General features: G+C 37.5%; 1 protein-coding gene across 7 annotated transcripts in view; it reads left to right on the forward strand.

The window, feature by feature from the left end:
- Positions 1-21434, forward strand: part of Kansl1 (KAT8 regulatory NSL complex subunit 1) — a 120007-nt gene that overhangs the window by 45463 nt on the left and 53110 nt on the right. For 6 of the 7 annotated variants that reach the window (XM_038326255.1, XM_038326261.1, XM_038326260.1 and 3 more), the window contains one exon: positions 1391-2762. In XM_038326255.1, the coding sequence (XP_038182183.1) occupies positions 1474-2762 (1289 nt within the window). In that variant the 5' untranslated portion in view covers positions 1391-1473. Of the gene's footprint in view, positions 1-92; positions 114-1390; positions 2763-21434 lie in introns of those variants that run through there. The other variant, XM_038326256.1, reaches the window with a different exon arrangement.

Here is a 21434-nt window from a genome sequence, read left to right on the forward strand (position 1 = left end):
CGGTACAGAGATTGTGCTTTTAGGGGTAGCTGATGTAGCCCTTTATATAGGTTTCCTTTTGCTTCCAGACCCAGATAGATGAATCGGGAATGAAGAAGCAGCAATTAATTGAGGTATGTCATTAAGAAAATGAGCTAGGACAAGAAAGGAAAAAGTTCATTGAAAGAAGAAAGTGAATTCTGAACTTCCAAGGATGAGAGGATTAGAAAGTTGATGAGTGCAGCTCAGAATTTTCTTTTCTTTTCTTTTTTTTTTTTTGAGAGTAAGTGGTTCTTATACTAGTAGTTGTTGCTAAGGAAGTGCGTTCAGGGAGAAGGCAAAAGAAAGAGATCTTGGGCAGAACCAACATTTTAAGAGGTTCAAACGGAAGAAGAGGTTAGAATTACAATGCCAAGGATATCAGGAAAGGAAATTTCAAGAAAGTTAACACTACCTAATTAATGTTTAGAAGAAAGTCAGAATGGGACTGTTAATTTAATAATAATTTGATAATAACATTACTGGTTAACTTTCCTGGAGTGCAGTGGGGATGGAAGCTATTCTAGAGAAGTGAAGAGTGTAATTTCTTTTGAAGTGTTTTTGGGTAAAGGAGACAGAGTTATGTTGGACTATTAATTTAAAGACACAGATTTGCGCAGAGAAATATCCCAGTAGAAAAGATAAAGAAAATGAAGCAAATTGATGTTACATCATGTTGTAGTTAGCTTGGTAATAACAATGTAAATTTGTGAGGAAGTTTATGAGAGCTATATTCCCAGGCAGAAAAATAGCACAGATCTGTAAGACTTGGCATAGCCTTTTTTTTTTTTAAATGAGAATAAGAATTTTTCTTTTCTCCTATTACTGGGTATTCATCTTATATGGTCATAAGTCTAATAATTTAACATTTAAGGAGGTTTTCTTTTTCTTCCTGCCCCCATCCCCTTTTTGGTTTTTCAAGGCATTGTTTCTCTGTGTAGCCCTGGCTGTCCTGGAACTCACTCTGTAGTTCAGGCTGGCCTCAGACTCAGATCTTCCTGCCTCTGCCTCCAGAGTGCTGGGATTAAAGGCGTGTGCCACCACTACCTGACAAAGAGGTTTTCTTTTTAAATGCAGGTAATTGTAAGCATTTGTGATTATTTCAGACTGGGACTTTTATTTTGACAATATTCAACCTGTGGTTAACAAGTGGCCCAAAGGGTTAAATTATTTTCTTGTGAAAGGATTGTGTTCCTCTCCTTCCCCAAGTGAAAGACATATGAAGACTCCAGAATGGCTCCATAGTTAATTCTCGTTTTTTGGAGACAGAGTTTGGGTGATAGTCTCAAGTGGTGTTTCTGTTGAAAACGTGTGTTGTTTTTGAATGTCCTTGTGTTTCTGACTTCTGTTTTTTTTTCTCTCTCTTTTTCAGTCTGTTCTCAGGGGAGGCAGTAAGGGGCCGTGGAGCTGGCCTCAGCACTGGGAGAGGCTGGACTTCCTGTCTCTCTGTGCTGAATGGCTGCGATGGCGCCCGCTCTCACTGACGCAGCAGCTGAAGCACACCACATCCGGTTCAAACTGGCTCCCCCATCCTCCACCTTGTCCCCTGGCAGTGCCGAAAATAACGGCAACGCCAATATCCTTATTTCTGCCAACGGAACCAAAAGAAAAGCCATTGCTGCAGAGGATTCCGGTCTAGACTTCCGAAATAATCCTACCAAGGAAGACTTGGGAAAGCTGCAACCATTGGTGGCATCTTATCTCTGCTCTGATGTAACATCTGTTCCTGCAAAGGAGTCTTTGAAATTACAAGGGGTTTTCAGCAAGCAGACAGTCCTTAAATCTCATCCTCTTTTATCTCAGTCCTATGAACTCCGAGCTGAGCTGTTGGGGAGACAGCCAGTTTTGGAGTTTTCCTTAGAAAACCTTAGAACCATGAATACAAGTGGTCAGACAGCTCTGCCACAAGCGCCTGTAAATGGGTTGGCTAAGAAATTGACTAAAAGTTCAACACATTCGGATCATGACAATTCCAGTTCCCTCAATGGGGGAAAACGGTCTCTCACTTCATCTGCTCTGCAGGGAGGTGAAGTGGGGGCATCCGACTCTGGGAACTTGAAGGGGGGTATGACCAATTGCACTCTTCCACATAGAAGCCTTGATATAGAACACACAACTCTTTACAGCAATAATAGTACTGCAAACAAATCTTCTGTTAATTCCATGGAACAGCCGGCACTTCAAGGAAGCAGTAGGTTATCACCTAGTATAGACTCCAGCTCTAACTTGACAAATGTTAAGTTAGAGGTCAAAAAGTCTCCTCCGTCTTCCATTCTTTTTAGTGCTTTAGACTCTGACACAAGGATAACAGCTTTGCTAAGGCGGCAGGCTGATATTGAGATCCGTGCCCGCAGGTTACAGAAGCGATTACAGGTTGTGCAAGCCAAGCAGGTGGAGAGGCATTTACAGCACCAACTGGGTGGGTTTTTGGAAAAGACATTGAGTAAACTGCCAAACTTGGAATCCTTGAGGTCCCGGAGCCAGTTGATGTTGACCCGAAAGGCTGAAGCTGCCTTGAGAAAAGCTGCCAGTGAAACTACCACTTCAGAGGGACTTAGCAACTTCCTGAAAAGTGATTCAATTTCAGAAGAATTGGAGAGATTTACAGCTAGTGGCATAGCCAATCTGAGGTGCAGTGAACAAGCATTTGATTCAGATGTCACGGACAGTAGTTCAGGAGGGGAGTCTGATATTGAAGAGGAAGAGCTGATTCGAGCTGATCCTGAGCAATGCCATGTACCCCTGTGAGTAGAACCCATGATGCAGTCATTCTTGTAAAATATTGGGGCAAGATTTAATTAAATTCTCATTTTGTAAAGAATATAATCTTTGTATGTTGACCACTAGGTTGCATTAATCTTTTCCTAATTGTAGGTAAGTAAATGCATATACTTAAAGTGGAAAAATGGAAGGCATTTCTGCTATAATATGTTGCTGTGTGCTAAAAGTTTTTTTTTAAGTCTTATGAAAAGAAACTAGAAAACATAACTGAGTAGATTTTTTTGTAACTATAGAATGGTTTAAGCCTTAATGTGTAACTTGACATTTTGTTGCTTCTAGGAAGTTGGGACAAGTGATGATTATTTAGTTAACTTGGTTGAAATTTAACAGTGCTTTCCATTGCACTTTCAACTTCCCTACCTGGTCTGCTATTTTACGAGATTTTCTTTGTGTTGGAAAAGCAAACTTGTTTCCCCTCTGCTTTCAGCTGTCTTTAACAGTCAACCTAGAGAAGGCATCCATGAATAGTTTGATTTCCCCCTCTCAACAAGGAAGTAGTCACTTGTAGTGGATAGCAGCTGGTTGTCTTGTAATTTAATTTTAATTCTGATATTTCTAGAGGTGATTGTGCCAGATCTCACAGTAGCAGGATATAGTCTTCCAGATTGCCTCCAGTACTACTTCAGAAAACCAATTGTTTTATCTGTGCTTCTGACTACTTGGCTATAAATTAATATTAAAATTTGGTTCTCATATTTGATTGATTTGCTTGAACAACTCAATACGCAGAAAGAAACACTGTCTTAATATTTGTCATTTTTGTTGTTGATATTACAAAGAAAACAGGTGAATACATGCATATGGGTGAGATGTGAGGAAGGGAGGTGCAGAGATTTAGTGCCTTTACTGGACATTCTATTCTCTAGAAACTTAATGTGTGCAACCATCTTGACGTTCTAGATTCTGTCCTTTTTGATTTTTATTGGAAAGTTTGGCTAGATAGATCTGAAATTATAATTACCTAAATTGTCATTGGTGATGATCTTTATTCCCTTTTACTTCTGTTTGGTGGGTAGGACTAAAAATTTCAGTGGTCTAAGCCCACCTTTGTCTTTCTGGTGACTAGCTCCCATCTTCAAGTTACTTCTGGATGCCAGCTATCAGTTCAACCATTGAAAAAGATTATCACTTTGGAGAGCCCAGGGATTCTTTCTAGTAGTTTGGTTCCAGGAGACAAAAGACCAATATGTAGTTCACAGTATCATATTCTAAGGCCTAACTAACTAGAAAATGCTTCAGAATATTTTAAACATTGCCCTTTTATGTAATCCACTTTTTACTTCTTGATTCTGTTCTTTAAACATGGTGTATGCGTACACAAGTGTGTGTGTGTATAAGATTTAATTTTTGTTTTGTCTTAATTTGAGTTCTTAATATCTGAGTTCAAGGCTAGCAGAGTAAATTCCAGGACAGCCAAGGCTACACAGAGAAACCTATCTCAACCCCATATCCCCAAATTGTATGTGAACCATGTATGTGTCTGGTGCCTTTGGAGGTCACAAGATGATATGTGGAATTCCCTGGAATCGGAGTTACAGACTGTTAGGAATTGCTGTATGTGTACTGGGAAACAAACCTTGGTTTTTTGCAAGAACAGCAAGTACTCTTAACCACTGAATTGACTCTTAGCTCTTGTTTTTGTTTTGTGAAATCAATTGTAATATGCAGTTTAGGTTGGCCTTTATTAAAAATCATCCTGCTTTAGTTTTCTGAGGATTAAAGATGTATACCTCCATACTTAGCTAGATAATTTTTTTGTTGGTTGGTTTTGTTTGTTTGTTTTTTGTTTTGATTCAGCAAAGTTAATTATGTATTTTGTGTTTTGTAGCCCTGGATGTCCTGGAATTTACTCTGCTGGCCTTGAACTCAGATATCTGCCTGCTTTTGCTTCCTAAGTGCTTGGGATTAAAGGCATGTGCCATCACCACCCACACCACCCAGCTCTTTTTTTTTTTTTTTTTTTTTGGTCCTACATTCATATACTTGAGGAAACTTATTTGAAGGTGAATTAATCTACCTTTACTTTTTTATTTTTTGGCCTTTGAGACAGATTTTTTGTTTTTTACGTTTAAAAGCTCTGGGTATCCTGTAACTGGTTTTGTAGAACAGGCTGGCCTTGAACTCATCTGCCTGCCTCTGCCTCCCGAATGCTGGTATTAAAGGTGAGCACCCCCACACTTAGTCTGCCTTTACTATTTGTGTGTTAGATTTGTGAGAACAGAGACAAAGACTTGGGAAAGATTGACTGTATATTTGAAAGTAGATGTACCTCTTTTGCTAGAGATGTGCAGTCTGCTTTACTAGACAAGGCTGGATATATAGAGATGTTTAAAAATAGTTTCTCCTTGATGCTAATAAAAAGGTGATTCATTTTCATTGGAGAGTTTGATTATTGACACAGCTGTGTAACTTTTATTGTTTGTATTATCCACATGGATAATATTGTGTATCTGACAGGAAACTTTGAGGGTCCATGCCTACCTTCCAACATTTTTTAAAAGATAAAGTAGTCACTGCAATTAAAACATGGTAAATCGTGTGAGCTTGCTTTATTTAATAAAACAGGGCCAGCCTATTCTAGTCTAGTTAGTTCCACCTAGCCAAGGGCTACATAAACTCTGTCATGTTTTCAAAATTTTAAAATATGCATTTTAATCTGTATGCTTACTGTGTTCAATACATTGAAAGCATTTTTGTGTCTTTGTAATTCTTAGAGTGTTTTAATCCAGTGTGAAATCTGATTCAGAAGGCTGAAAGTATAATTTAGTGATTAAACACTTTTGTAGCATGCACAAAGGCACTGGTTTCAATCCCAAGCACTTGTCATTCCCACATAAACCAAATTAACAATATTCAAACAACAGAGACATGAATTACCCAAAGAGAGCTTAATCTGTAGGATAATCTAGTTGACTGTCCTGGAACTAGCTCTGTAGACCAGGCTGACCTCAAACTCAGATCTGCTTGCCTCTTACTCCTTAGTGCTGGGATTAAAGGAGTACACTAACTACCTGGCAAGGATTATTTATACCTTTTTTTTAAAAAAAAGATTTATTTATTGCTTATGTATACAGTGTTCTGTATGTCTGCAGGCCAGAAGAGGGCACCAGATCTCATTACAGGTGGTTGTGAGCCACCATGTGGTTGCTGGGAATTAAACTCAACTCAGGACCTCTGGAAGAGCCAGTGCTCTTAACCGCTGAGCCATCTCTCCAGCCCAATTTTTTTTTGTTTTGTTTGTTTGTTTGTTTGTTTCGAGACAGGGTTTCTCTGTAGCTTTGGAACCTGTCCTGGAACTACCTCTTGTAGACCAGGCTGGCCTCGAACTCACAGAGATCCACCTGCCTCTGCCTCCTGAGTGCTGGGGTTAAAGGTGTGCTCCACTGCCGCCTGACGAGGGATTATACTTTTTGCAGGGCTGGGGAGATAGGGTCCTCCTCCTTCTACCCTGAGTGCTGAGATAACATGTGATTGCTACTGTGCTTTATAAGTTTCTGAGAGCAAACAGGACTTTGCGCATTAGGGATAAGTACACACTACCAACTGAACTACTTCCCCAGCCCAAAGGAATGAGTAGCCTTTCAAAAACTTCTTTCCTGCCGGGCGGTGGTGGCGCACGCCTTTAATCCCAGCACTCGGGAGGCAGAGGCAGGCGGATCTCTGAGTTCGAGGCCAGCCTGGTCTACAAGAGCTAGTTCCAGGACAGGCTCTAGAAACTACAGGGAAACCCTGTCTCGAAAACCCCCCCCAAAAAAAAAAAAAAAAAAAAAAAACTTCTTTCCTGGGTTCATAGTTGTCTTGTTTCATGCTTTGTCTTCGGCTTAATTTTATGCTAACCTGTATTCTATTTGTGTAGTAGCCTTCTAAAGCCTATTTCAAATCAATTTCCTCCAAATAAACTTGCTGGTGTGTAAATCAATGGTAGTGAAGGACTTTCTTGAATTTTGGATATTTTTGGGTGCAGTGGAACTACCTTTTTATTTCTTAATAGTAAATAGGGAAAATTTCTTAATGCTTGTGGGATTTTGAAGAAAGTAAAGTCAGAATTTGGGGTGTCAACTGCTGCAAACGTAGCTGCTCTTATGAATTGTAATATATCTTTGTTTTACAGTGGTCTTAGGCAACTCCTGTGGAAAGGATAGCGTGACCCCAGAGGGGTCAGGACCCATAGGTTGAGGACCATTGATGTAGAGAGACCCTATCTCAAGAAAGAAAGCTTTTTCTTGCAAATCTAGTTACTACAAGAGCTTGAAAGGTATGGAGGAATACTGAAGAGTATCCTGATTGGTTTTCATTGCTTAGTTTGCATTTCTGTCATTTCAGTGCCAAAGTTAGGTTTATTGTCAACATCTGATGCTTTATTTTTGTTAGCTTGTTTTGCAAGCATCAGAAAATCAGATTGATGAAGTAGAGTTTATTTTCTTAGAATTTGCGAAATTATTCCTCAAGAGTGCATAGCGTAGTAAAAAGAATTCTCAACTGCTCTTGAGAATTAATTCTGTCTTTCTAGGCTTGAGTTCCTTACTTAACACTTAGAGATTGCACCTTTTTCATTATTGTTAACTTGTTTTGTAATTATTGGGTCAGACCTCCCTGCCTGGGAAAGGCTTTCTGCACTGTTCCAGCAGAGATATTCTTGCATTTTGTTGTGTGTGTTGAGGGGACTGCTTACTTAACTCTCAACACTTACATTTTAATAGGGAGTCAGCCTGAGCCTCGGAGTCAGTGGCAGAGCTGGAGTAGGCCTCTTGTTTCTCTCAAGAGGCAGCCAGCCTGGTGCTCTGTATCTGTGCTTACAGTAACTGTTTAGTGTAGGTGTGTGTTCACCTGCAGAAATGAAAAATACCGCTTTGTAAGATTATACTGTTTTGAGTGGAAGAGAAGGGTGGGGTACAGTAAGAATAAAGACAAAGATCTTGTTCCAGATGAAAATCATTTTCACTTAGTAAAGCTGCTTGTTGGAATGATAATATTTGATAAAATAATCTCCCTAATGAAAACTATCATTTAATCACTCCCTTCCCCCAAAAACAAAATGATAAAACAATTTCCTTTCTGTCTTGTATTTATTGGTAAGTTCCTATAATAAAACTCTGGATGTGTGTGGGCATGTACACATGGTACATACAGTTCCTGCAGAGAATAGATTAGGTTATTGGATCCCCAGGATCTGGAGTTATAGGAAGTTATGAGCAGCCTGATGTGCAGGCAGCAGTGATCATTCTTTAATGGCTGAGCTATCTCTGTCTTGCTTCCCTCCGCCTTTTGTTGTTTTTTGTTTATGTAGCCCTGCTGGCATCAAAAGCTTGGGCTGCCAACCCCAGACCTGCCATCACTTTAAACAGTAGTGTGCTCCCCAAGTCCTGAGGCCCCCCCCTTGCAAAATGGTTACTTTTTAAAAGAAATCTAAGGCCCTTGCTGGTGGTAGCATACACTTTTCATCCCAGGAGGCAGAGGCAGGTTGATCTGTGAATTTGAGCAAGTTCCAGGACAACCAAGGTTGTTAACACAGTAAAACCCTGTCTTGCAAGCAAAAATGAATGAATGAATGAATAAGTGTTAGAAGCCTAAGGCCCTTAGGTTTGATTCCCTGTTACTGAAAAATGTCATAGAAATAAAAGTAAAGCTGTGACATTGTAAAATTGATATATGTAGAACAAATAAGATATGTAAAGTCATCTGATCTGTCCATATCAACACAACTTCATATCTGCTTTTCAGATGCATGAAGTAAGCATAGTTTACTCCTTCATTGACTTATTTGCCTTTTAGAAGTTTTAGTCTGGGGTAAAAAAGCTTAGCTTCCTCCCAGTCCAGGGTTTATTATATAAATGTCTAGTTGGATGAAAATAGTATTCTTTTTAAACTGGCACTCTCCCAGGAGATTTTTCTTTTCCAAGTATTCTTTCGGCATACCCTGTCCATAGTGGATTTTGCAAGATCCTTACTCAGAAGACTGGGAGGACAGGCCTATGTAAGACGAAAACAGAATGAAACTTGCTTAACATTCATTTGTTTCTGACCATGTGTATATGAAATTCATATGCAAATACTGTCAAACATTCACAGGAGTAATTTGGCTTGTTAAGGGTAAGTAGAAAATTTGCTCAGTATAGTTGATTGTTCTCCATGTTGAGAATACTTAAGATTTTATTGTAAATGATAACCTGTCATGAAGTAGGTCCTGCATTCATTCTAGAGTTGAGATACAATGTGACTTAGAAATTTTTTAGGTAAATGTGTAGTCCCAGTGATAAATTGTGTTTGTGTATATTATATGTATGATTTTTGCATTTTGTTTTGTTTTTTGAGACAGTGTCTCTGTAGTTGTCTGTCCTGGTATGGGGATTAAACACATGTGCCACCTCATCTGTTACTATAGTTTTTATGTTTTTTAAATATTTTATATCAATGAGTATTTTTTTGTACATATGTCTGCCATACATATAGTTGTATGTCTATATCACACATGAACCTGCGGAGTTCAGATACCAGAGGGTGTCTGGTTTCCTAGTTGTAAACTGCCCTGTAGGTACTGGGAATTAAACCTGGGTCCTCTGGAAGAGCAGCACATACTTTTAACCACTGAACGCTCGCTTGTATGTGTGCACTTGCTTGTGTGCACGCGTGCTATCTCGCTCTCTCTTCCCCCTCTATAGTTTTATATTGTGTTAAATATGAGTTATTTCCATAAATGTCTAAAACAGTGTTTAAAAATATGTTTCCGTGGTTTGCTCTAAATACACAGTGCTAGAGTATTAGTTCATCAAATGTCTTAAATTATTTTTTTTTTGAGATGGCGTCAGTTAGCTCTGGTTGGTGTGGAATTTGCTATGTAGATCAGCCTGCCTCAAACTCCCAGAGGTCTCCCTACTTCTCCCTTCCAGTGCTTGGATTAAATTTGTCTGCCACTACACCCAGCTCTAATTTCTTTCTTTAAAAATTTGAGACTAACCTTCAAGTAAACTATGTTGCTAAGGATGATCTTGAACTCCTGATCCTCCTTCCTTACCCTTACCCTACAAGTCCTATTATTATACCACCAATAGCAAATATCTCTAATCTAATCAATGAATAAGATTGACTGATGAACTTTATGGAAGGGTATCGCCTGGAACTGCTTCCACATTCCTTACAGGATGGTGGCTTTCAATATGATGCATCAGCTTTATCCCATCTCTTTGTTCAGAGGAGTTACCTTAATAGTTATTACAAATATGTCATCCTGAAGTTAGTCACAATGTCTATTCTAGAAAAGTTAAGAATTCTCCAAGCAAAGAATAATAATAATAACTTTCAATGGATTCTTATTATTTGGAGACTAGCTTTTCTGGATTAAATATCCATATTAATTTTGCCTCAAAAGGGCAAGGAAACACTTTGGAAGTAAGGAATGATGACACATGAGAATGGAAAGTTTGGTTCTTGTCTTCAAAGAGTATTGGGCTTATTAATTTTTATCATCTCCATCATGGTAGTAAAAAAGGAAGCATTTGTTAGACATTGTATGCCTAGTACCAGGTATATATCATGGGCATTTATAAAGTATTAGTTGTTGGATTTTTTTGTTTTGTTTTGAGGCAGGATCTCTATTTTGTTCTGGCTCTCTTGGAACTCTGTCTGTAGACCAGGTTAACCTTGAACCAACAGAGATCCACCTGCCATTTCCTCCTGAATGCTGGGATTAAAAGTGTGTGTACCACAACCTCTAGTAGGAATTTACATATTATGGGCAATAATACTGGGCCCTTGGAGGGGGAGGAGTGATTTACTTTGGACTGAGATGAAAAAGATTGGAACAGAAACACAAATTGACTTTGGGTCAAGGATATTGCATAGTTTCAATAAAAGATAAAATGGATCAGTTCTAAGGATGAGGGAACTCAGAGTGAGACTGTTGTATTGGTTATCAGTAAAAAGCTATCTGTGGTTTTGGCATTGTACAGAAATCAATAGCCATATTAGTCTAGAAATGTCAAACTTAATTTTTGCATGGATAATAGATGGTATTAAATATGTAAAGTTTTACCTATGTGTATTTTATTTTTAAAAGATAGTAAAGTTAGTTGGATCAATTGGTGACTCTCTGGTAGTATAAAACTAAATGTAGTGTAAGACAGAGGGGTCATTGCTATAGCCTTGCTTCAGATAAGACCTTGAATGAGAGCGACAGACATAGAATTAGAAGAAAGAATGGTCTGGGTATAATGTCCTGAAGGATCTTAGAGATAAGATTGTGGACAAGCACAAATTTGTGATTTACAAATAAGAAAAAGAGACATGTCAGATAACTTCCTTGTTAAAGATTATTAAAGTTAAGTCATTACTGTAATAGAGGTCTTGACTTCCAATGTAATATCTCTCCTTGATTAAACACACTAGAAACTTGATGACGTTGCATGGATTTTGGTTTTAGGAAACTGACAGGATTCTGATGGAAATTGGAAAAGTTGCCCCCCAAAAAAGATGTTTATGTCTGAGAAAGAAAACTAAAGGATGGCATCCGGTGTGAAGATCTTTATGTTGAAGAATGGTGACTTTGACTTTTAGCTTTTAGCTTTAGATCTTAGGTTTTTTCTATGACTTTGAAGCAAGATTTTAACTTAAATTTTGTTATACTCTATGAATAACAAGTTAGCCATAAAGATTATATTGAGTAAGGTTACTCTTACTCTGATTAGAAATTCTACTTTCAGCTGGCCAGTCGTGACGTATGACTTTAATCCCAGCACTGGGGAGGCAGAGGCGATCAGATCTCTGTGAGTTCCAGGACAACCAGAGCTACACAGTGAAACCATGTCTCAAAAAACAAAACAAAATAAATAAATAAATAAAACAAACCATTTCTTGGAAAACTATGTTGAATGGGTGGTAGATAGTCAAAGAGTCCTGTGTGGCTCTAATACCCTTGATGTTTTAATTTGGTGGGGACATCATTGATTAGAATTAAATGTTACTTTTATATTTGAGATAATTTAGGGATAATACTTAATGATCATCTTTTTAGATACATCTGGCAGCATAGCACTCACTGTGTTCTATTACCCAAACACGAAAGGGCTTATATTTATATTGCACTTGAATTTCTATGGTGAGGGTCTATGGGACCCTCCTATTTTTGCATTCATAATGCTGAACACAGAAGACTATGTTGACAAAATAGAAATCGATCTCCTTTGTTTCTAAGTTTATATTCTGAAAGTTAAATGGTAAATAGATCTTTATTGGAACACAGTAATGTAATACTTCCTCCATATATTTATTACATGCAATTTTTCCATATAAATATTCTTCCAATATTCCATATATATTTAGAAGCTGAATAGGTATATTATTTACATAATCATAAAAGGTAAAATATTATAAAAAAATTTCTGTGAATATTTTTCTGCTTTGTCTTGATCAATGGAGAGAAAAGAACCTTGGGTAACAGCTTGGACAGTTAGTAACTTTATGAGCTAGACTAAGCCATACTACATTTTTTATTTTATTTTATTTGAGACCGGTCTCTACATAGCTTTGGCTGTACTTGAACTCGCTATGTAGAAGGTTGGCCTCCAACTGACAGCTCCCACTGCCTCCCAGTGCTGGATTTAAAGCACTATTCCTGTCAATACCATACTTTTTAATTAAAAATATTTTCCCCATGCAAAATAGACATGATATGTGGTTTGACAGCTTACCTTGTTTCCTGTGGTGTTTAAAGAGGATAAAATGGTTATGAAAATAAAAAGCTTGTTCATGTTTGCTATGGAGAAAGTCTCAGAATCCTGTGGGTAATGAAGCATTTATCCTGGTGCTTTTCACAGTCAAGTCTCCACAATAATGAGTGCATTCTGAGATGTTTTGTGGAAACTCTTTGTATGTTAACATCTTATTAGGTTTCTCAAATAGGGAACAGAGGAATAAATAAAAAGGGAGAAATTAATGTGATGGAGCATCTTTTTTTTTTTTTTTTTTTTTTTTATGGTTTTTCGAGACAGGGTTTCCCTGTAGTTTCTAGAGCCTGTCCTGGAACTAGCTCTTGTAGACCAGGCTGGCCTCGAACTCAGATCCGCCTGCCTCTGCCTCCCGAGTGCTGGTACTAAAGGCGTGTGCCACCACCGCCCGGCTGGAGCATCTTTTGTTTGTTTCACTTAGAGATTGTTTTTTCTTAGACACATTTCAGATGAAGGTGGAACTTTTTGATTGCTGGTTTCCGTTTTGATTGCTGGACTCACTGTGATAGTCACAATGATCTTGAATTCACACTTCTGCTTTGGCCTCTCTCGACTGCTGAGATTACAGTTGTGTGCTATCTGGAATGTCTTGTTTGATACCTGGCTCATAACAGAAAGGATTTCTAAAGTTGATAAGCTGGTTTAACTTGATCCTGCATAATTTTTCCCCCATAGGATCTCTATGTAGCCCTGGAACTGTATTTAGACCAGGCTGACTTTGATCCCCTGGAACTTTGCCTACCTACATTGTGTGTTTGTTAAGAATTGTATAAAATTATTGTGCAGATGAAAATCAAGAGCTAAACAATAACTACTTATTAACTCCTAAGAAAAGGAAATTTTTGTTTTAACAACACAAAAACATTCCTTAGGAAGTTATTTAAGAAAGTGTGCATGAACTGGGTGGTGGTTGGCACGTCCCTAATCCCAGCACTTGGGAAGCAGAGGCAGGCAGATTCCTGTGAGTTCGAGGCGTAGATTTTGACATGTGCTGAGGGTTCTGACTGAGATCCTCATACTTTCTTTGTAAGTATCTTCTCAGAACCCCTTTCAGAACTCTAGATGAAAAATTTGAGTAATTGACTATCATTTCCAGATTCTGCATTAACAAATTGGTTGTGTAAAAAAAAAATTGTGGTGTTGGAGAGATGGTTCTACAGTTAACAGCACATTCTACTCTTGAAGAGGACCTGGGTTCAGTTACCAGTAACAACCATCAGTAACTCTAGTTTCAGGAAATCCAACATCTTCCTCTGACTTGCTTAGACACCAGGCATAAATAAGGGCCTAATCCTCCATCAAGAACTATTATTAACTGTTGATGACTGCTGGAGGAGGGGCCAGTATCTTCAGTTTATTGGAAACATATATTATCTATCTGTAAACTCCGTAGACTTTTAATAATGTATTTGTAGTTGGTTTGTTTTATTTTGTTGTTCGCTTGTATTTGAGCTGGGTCTTTAGCTACAGCGCAGGCAGATTACAAAATTGAGGTTCTTCTGCCTCCGTTTAATTGGCGGTTCATCTTTATGAGAAGTTAGAAGTGGGGAGGTTTTGCTTGATAAACTAAAGAAAGTTGACTACTTCATCTAAATTTTAATTAGCTATGAGAATACTGATCTGTCTGAAAAAGGGTCAGGAAGTGATTTTGATCATAACATCCCCGTTTCTTACCCCAGTATAGCAAGGGTCTTAGCTCGCATACACACATCACTTAGCTGCATTCTCAGATTGATGTTTGATCCAATAGTATTCCGGTGTGTGGGCCTGAGACATTTTGTTCATCTTTTGATGTGCTTTGGGTATTTTCCACTTTTTGACTCTACAGTTTTGCTATGAAGATTCATGTACAAGTTTCTTTGTATAAACATGTACTTTCATGTACCTAGAGGTGCAATTACTGAGTCATACAGTAACTTCCGCTCAACTTTTAGAAGCTGCCTGTTTTTCTATCATTTTATAATCTGATTTGCTATGAATTAGGATTCCAGCTCTGCACATGCCTTTCCAGTGTTTATTTGCTGTTTGTCATGCTAGTGGGTAGGCAGTGGCTAGCTTGGGTTTTAGATTTTCTAATGAAGAATGATGTTGATAATCTTTTTAATAAGTATTTTTTTGTTATTTGTATGCTTGCAGAGACATGTCTTTTCAGATCATTAACCATTTTTATTTTATTGTTTGTGTGCACATGCTGTATGTGAACATATGTGCTGTGTTTGCTGGATTTGCTCAGAAAAGGAAGTCTTACTGCTGATCCATTTTACTGGCTCTGGTACTATTTATTGTTAGTGTTTTCTTACTTATTATAATTTGCTGCAACATAGTATGTGGTGTTATATTGGTTGAATCCTAGTACATCTTATGTGTACCGAGCCTTTGGATTGCCTCAAAAGACCACATTGAGTGATTGATTTTCTTATGATATCTAGGTTTGTGTAAGTACAGATTTGGATATTTATGCCAAGAGAAAATTGCCTACCCACATATCTCATAATACCTGCTCATTGTTTAGCAATACCATCCTGTGGCTCATCTGTTATTCTTTGACCTTCCTTTGTCTTTTGTGTCATCGTATAAGAAATTTTTGCCTAATCTAAGATTCTGAGGAATTTTTGCTTCATGCTTTCTTTCAGGAAGTTTGTGCTTCAATAATTGTTATTTATATGGATCTGTGATCTACTTTGAGTTTTCTGTATGTGTATTAAAGATAATTTTTTTCTGCGAGTTTTCCAGAGTAGAAATAAATGTTAATCTAACTGTGGAGGTGTGTGTTTTAAAATTTGAGATGGTTGTATCAGAGCTATTTTATGCCTCGACCCATCTCAAAATGAAGGAGAAATGATGATTTTTATGTTATTCTTAAAGTGTATTACAGACTCTTTGTATGGTGTGTGTGTTCATTCAAGACTTTACCTTTCTTGCTTAAGCTTATTTTCTTAAGTTACTAATGGGAAGTTTTTACTTGAATGCTTTTTAAAATTTGAGTCCATTTTTATTGTGCTTTGGATAATGTTTTCTAAGAATTCTTTCCATTGGAGAGTTAGTTTGCAAAGTCAAAGGAATGTTGTTTACAGGACGGTTAAAGGAAGGAAACTCATAGTACCTATCCCAGGTATTATGGCTTTAAATTTTAAGTGGTTTAAGGGGTGTATGTATGAGGTCAGAGGACAACTTTGTGGAATTCGTTTTTATTCCTTTGGGGATCAAAAGTGGGAAAAATATGTACTGGAATCAGTAAGTGACTTAGTAAGGTTACACAGCTGATTAGTTTGCTGAAAGCAAGAACTAGAATCAGATTTGTATTGGCTTCAAAGCCAGAATTTGTCTATAGTTCTCATATTCAGTAGTAAACAGTAAACAACTCATTGTGTGTTTCGGGTGTACACCTGTAGAAATGTAGGTGAAATAATTGGTGAACAGTGAGGGGTAAATTATTGTAAAGTATGAAATGAATAACTTTAACTTGGGAATAAGGAGAATTTAATGAGAACAAGTATTTCATTTCACATGGTGTATAAAACATATTAAGCCTTTATACATTTCACTTGTGGGTACATTTGAAAATCAGTTCCAAAAATGTGGCAGAGCCGTTTGAATAAGAGGGGTGCAGTTGACACTTGGTGTCCATAGAGCATTGGGTCCAGGATACCACCCTCCTACACACCCAAAATCTGCTGATGCTCAAGTCTGTCTTTTTATAAATGGCATGGTTTATGTATGTTTAGGTATAAATATCCATCCTGTAATTAAAATAAAAAAGTCATGTCTAAATAATACCTGATGCAATGTAAGTAGGAAGTTATGTAAGAGTTTAAGATAAAATACTGATGTGAGGTGAAAATTGTAGCAGTCACCAGGAAAAGAGTGAGAGAAAATGTCATGTCTTTTAAGTTAGGCATGGAATAGACATAGGTTATTAAGAAATAAAAAAGGCCTACTAAGTAGCTAGTAATAGTAAACTGAGGGAAGATCGCCGAGTCTTTTCTGAATATCTGCTGTTGAATCGTTGGATGCAAGAGTCATGGGACAAAAGCTGGGCTGTGTGACTTGATGTTATTGTGGCTGTTGTTTTCATTTACTGCTCTGTAACCATTTACTGTCTTTGCTATTGTTTTCTGTTTTGAGATTACAATGTAAAACAATACTTTTAATTTTACATGTTTGCTTTTCTTTTTAATGAAATGGCACTGGTTTCTCATTGAAAACTCAAGACTTACTATAAGTATAATACTTCGTAGTGATTGTGTGCTATTGTTCATATTTTGTTACTTTGTTTTGTTTTGATTTTGATTGATTCTTTTGATTGTTTTTTTTTTTTTTTTTTTTTTGAGACAGGATTTCTCTGTTTAGCCTTGACTGTCATGGAACTAAGTCTATAGACCAAGCTAACTAGCCCTGAACTCATAGAGATCTGCCTGCCTCTGCCTCCTGAGTGCTAGAATTAAAGACATTTGCCATTATGCCCAGAAGGATTGATTCAGTCAGTTGGGTGAAATTAAAGTTTGATGAATTTTATCACAGAATTCTTAATTAGAGCTAAAATTTGTTTGTCTTCCATGTCTATTTTTTTTGTCTTTCTAGCAATTTAGCATGTGTATCTGTGTTGATTAGTTACTTTTATGATCATCTGGTGTGTCAGTCCTTGCTATCAAAGAGTAGAAAGGAATAGTACATCTTTGTATGTATCAGACTTAATGACTTAAAGTACTTGGAACCTTTGCTACATAGATATCACTCTATATAACTAGTTGTGTTCTTGATTTACAGATCTGAAAGCAAGTGTTTTTCTGCATATATGGAAATAATATTCTCATGCAGAGTATTTCTGTTCATTGCTGATGTATGTATATGGGACTGCTCATAAACTACAGCCTGATGCTGTACACAGACATGGGAACTGATTATGGATATATAATAGAATGTGTTGTTTCTTATCAAAATTTTCTAAAACGGAAAAGTAAAAGCTACATTCAGATTAAGTCACATAGGAGATTAGTAATAATAATTTTTGTATCAAGGAGGGGTGAACTGGCCAATTTTTTTCAATAAATATTTAGTGCCAGCTATATGTAATGATTTGTGATACAAGGTTTCACTGAAAATGCCACATGAGATAATATAAGAACTTTAATGAAAATTGGGTGGCAGTGGCACATACCTGAAATCCCAGCACTGGGGAGGCAGAGGCAGGTGGATCTCTATGAGTTCTAGGCCACTTTGGTCTACAGAGCAAGTTCTAGGGTAGCCAGGGCCACAGTTTTAAAAATTTTAAACTATTTGAAGGTATTGGAGGAAGGGAAGGAGTTTAGTGAGTAGAGTACAAAGAAAGCCAGTGTAGTCCTGTTAAGACAGAGAATTTTGAGTTGGAGCCTAACCTGATGTATAGTGAGACACTGCTTTTAAAATTTCCTGAAGAGTCAGCCAGTGGTGGTGCACGCCTCCAATCTCAGCAGAGGCAGGCAGATCTCTGAGTTTGAGGTTAGCCTGGTCTGTAGAGTGAGTCCAGAAGACTCTGTCTTGAAAAAGAACAAAAAATGACCAGAAGAATTTTGGGGTAGTGGGCAATGGGGAAAGGCTAGGAAGAATTGAAGGAGTCTACTTAATATTTGTCGTATTTGCTAACACTAATAGAATTTTTTTAAACTTTTTTTTTTTCATGACAACTTTGTGAAGTGAGTTCCTTTTTTTCCACCTTCATGTTGATTCTGGAGGTTGAACTGTCAGGTTTGCAGAACAAGTGATTTTACTAGCTTAACCATATAGCCATTTCAGGGGAAAATTTTTAAATGTGATGGTGATAATGTCAGATTGTTCCTTTTTGTAGATCATGTCAGTCCTAAACGTTTATAGGGGAAGATAACTTACTTTAGCAGAAGAGAGAAAGACACTTTGTTATTTTTTCTGGTACCAAGAATAATTATTGCTACCAAGAGTAGTGAGCCTGTATATATAAATTTATGCTACATAGTAATGTGAAAATAACCTTACCAGCTTTCAGAAAAAGAGCACATTCAATTAAAGAAAGGCACATCAGCCTAATTTGCAGAAGCTAATACTTCTGTGTATAGGATATCTAGATTATGGACTGTGGGAGCTCATGTAAGCTCTTCCCTAGTGTTTGAGACACTGGTTTCCAAGGGCTGGAGAGATGGCTCAGCTATTAAAAGTACTTGCAGTTTTGCAGAGTCTGGGTTTTGGTTTTCAGCACCCACATGGTAGCTCACAACTGTTTATATGTTTGGTCTCTCATAGGTACAAGACCCGTGGTGTGGAGGGGGCGAGTAAGACATGCACGCACTCACTTACAGACCAAAAAAATTAATCTTTGGAAAAGAAAAAAGATTTCATCCCCCAGATCTGATCAAAATTAACAAAAGGAATGTGTAGGTTAGAAAATTAATCTTAAAATTCAAATCGTTTGTATGAAGATTACTGTGGATTATTTTCTTGAATACAGTTGTAACCGATGTGACTAGCATATCTGGTTATAGCCCAGAAAGGACATATAATAGCTTTTTCTTTTGATACTTTTTATTAATTTAGGCAGTACCCCAGACAATGTCAGCTGTCCTCAAACTCATGTAGCTGAGGACGGCTTTGAACTCATGATCCTCCTGCCCCCATCTCTCACTTTGCTGGTATTACAGACATGTGCCATCACATCTATCTTAGTGCCCAGCTTCTTTTTTTTTTTTTTTTTTTTGGTTTTTCGAGACAGGGTTTCCCTGTAGTTTCTAGAGCCTGTCCTGGAACTAGCTCTTGTAGACCAGGCTGGCCTCGAACTCAGAGATCCGCCTGCCTCTGCCTCCCGAGTGCTGGGATTAAAGGCGTGCGCCACCACCGCCCAGCCCGTGCGCCACCACCGCCCAGCCAGTGCCCAGCTTCTTAATTTTTAGCATTGATTGAGTAATACATCTCATAGAATGTGGTGCAGTTTAAAAGTAACTTTTAAATTACTTTTAGGGCACTTGAAATCCTAGTTAATAGAGAAGGGGACAAAATTATGATTTGATGTCAGCTAGAAAACCATGTTTGGAAAAACAAAGCCGTACAAAAAAAGTAGGTACTGTATAATTGATAGAGGAGAGACTTTTCCAGTTCTTCCATTCTATTTTGTGACTCAGTCATGCCTGTGGATTCTTGGTCATATTTCTTTTTAACTTTCCATAAAATCAAGTTTTTCACTGGCTATTGTTTGCCAGTTTATGCCATTCCCTTTGATGTGATGTTGTAGAAAATAAAAACACATAAACAGAACCATGTTTAAAAAAGAAAAACAAAAAAAAACCCTGTGTGTCCATGACCCAGTTGTTGGAAGCATTAGCCCAAATTACAAAAAAAAAAAAAAAAAATTACTACTTCACTCAGTAGTTTAGACTCTGTCTACAAAAGATAAAGCTCTTTAGCTGTCCTTTTGTCCCCCTACCTTCTTCTATGGTTCTTTCTTTCTCTATCTTCCTCCCTCTCCTCTCCTTTTTCCTCTTTTCTCTAGTCTCCTCCCCCCTTCTTTCTATACTTCTCAACATAGTCACTATGTAGATAGACTAGGCTAACTTGGAACTTGAGGGTTTTCCTGCCTTAACTTCTAGAGTACTGGAATTACAGGCTCAGGCCACATCACCCTGGTGTTTTTTGTTAGTTTGTTTTAGTATTCCAGCATTCAGAAAGATTTGGAGGAAGAGGTGGGGCATTGCTCACTAGGAGAGTTTTATTAATTTGGAGTTGAAAGGTAAAGAGGACAGGTGCCTGAATTGTTTCCTAAATATGTTTAGAATCAAATGTTTTCAGCTGTTACAGACCAAAGATAGCTTTTACAAAACTTTAACAAAATCGGAACTGCTAATAAGCTGATAGCTACAAAAGTATGTGACTCTTAGCAATACAGAGCACTGAGATTGAATGGTTGACTATTTCCTTAAAATTCCCTCTCCTTTTAGCTAGGCACACCTTTAATTGTTTTGTTTCATACATTCTCTTACTCTATAGTCCTGACTGGCCTCAGACTCATGATCCTCCTGTCTGGATCTACGCAGTGTTGTGTTACCATGCCCAAAATTAGTTTGAGTTTCTTTGTCATAGCTGTTCAAGTATTTTGACAATCCTAAGCCACATTTGGCATCATACCTGGCTTCCAATTCCTGTTAACTTATGCTCCAGAATGCCGACTCACTGTACTTTGAAAAAAACTTTTATGTAAATCCTCTATTTTATTGACATAAGTTGATAGTTCTTGTATGCACATTGGATGACTGGAAAACATTTACTTTGCTATTACCTCCAGTTAAATTCTGATTTTTTGATTGTCTTAATGTCTTCAGCAATATTTTTAAAATTTTTATTTATTTTTTATTATATGTATGAGTTTCAGGACAGCTAAGAATGGATACACAGAAATTTTTGTCAGGAAAAAACAAAAACAAACAAGGTGATTCACACATGAGAAATGACATTAAGTTGGTCTGTGGCTTTGTGTACATAAACATAAGAATATACGTTTTGACATACTGTCTCAGAAAATAAGCATATGCACATAAACATCCTGCCAGATGTGAAGAAAATTGTAATCTTGTAGCAAATCACTGTTAGCAAAATTGTATAATTTCTCTTTGTAAATGAGCAGTTTTTAAAAATTACTTACTTTTATATGTGTACATTTTGTTTGCACTTAAGTCTGTGCAGCATGTGTGCAATATTTTCAAAATATAGAAGACCATGTTCGAACTCCTGGAACTGGAGTTATTGAAACTGTTAGCTGCCATATAGGTGCTGGCAATTAGACCCAGGTCCTTTGGCAGTGCAGCCAGTGCTCTCAGCCATGGATCCATCTTCAGCTCTATACATGAGTTCAGGGGAATGTGTGGTGTTTAGAATGAGAAATGTCCCCTTAATAGGCTTCTATACTTAAACATTTGCCTG

Source organism: Arvicola amphibius, chromosome 4 (genome assembly GCF_903992535.2).
Source record: "Arvicola amphibius chromosome 4, mArvAmp1.2, whole genome shotgun sequence".
Classification (NCBI taxonomy): Eukaryota; Metazoa; Chordata; class Mammalia; order Rodentia; family Cricetidae; genus Arvicola; species Arvicola amphibius.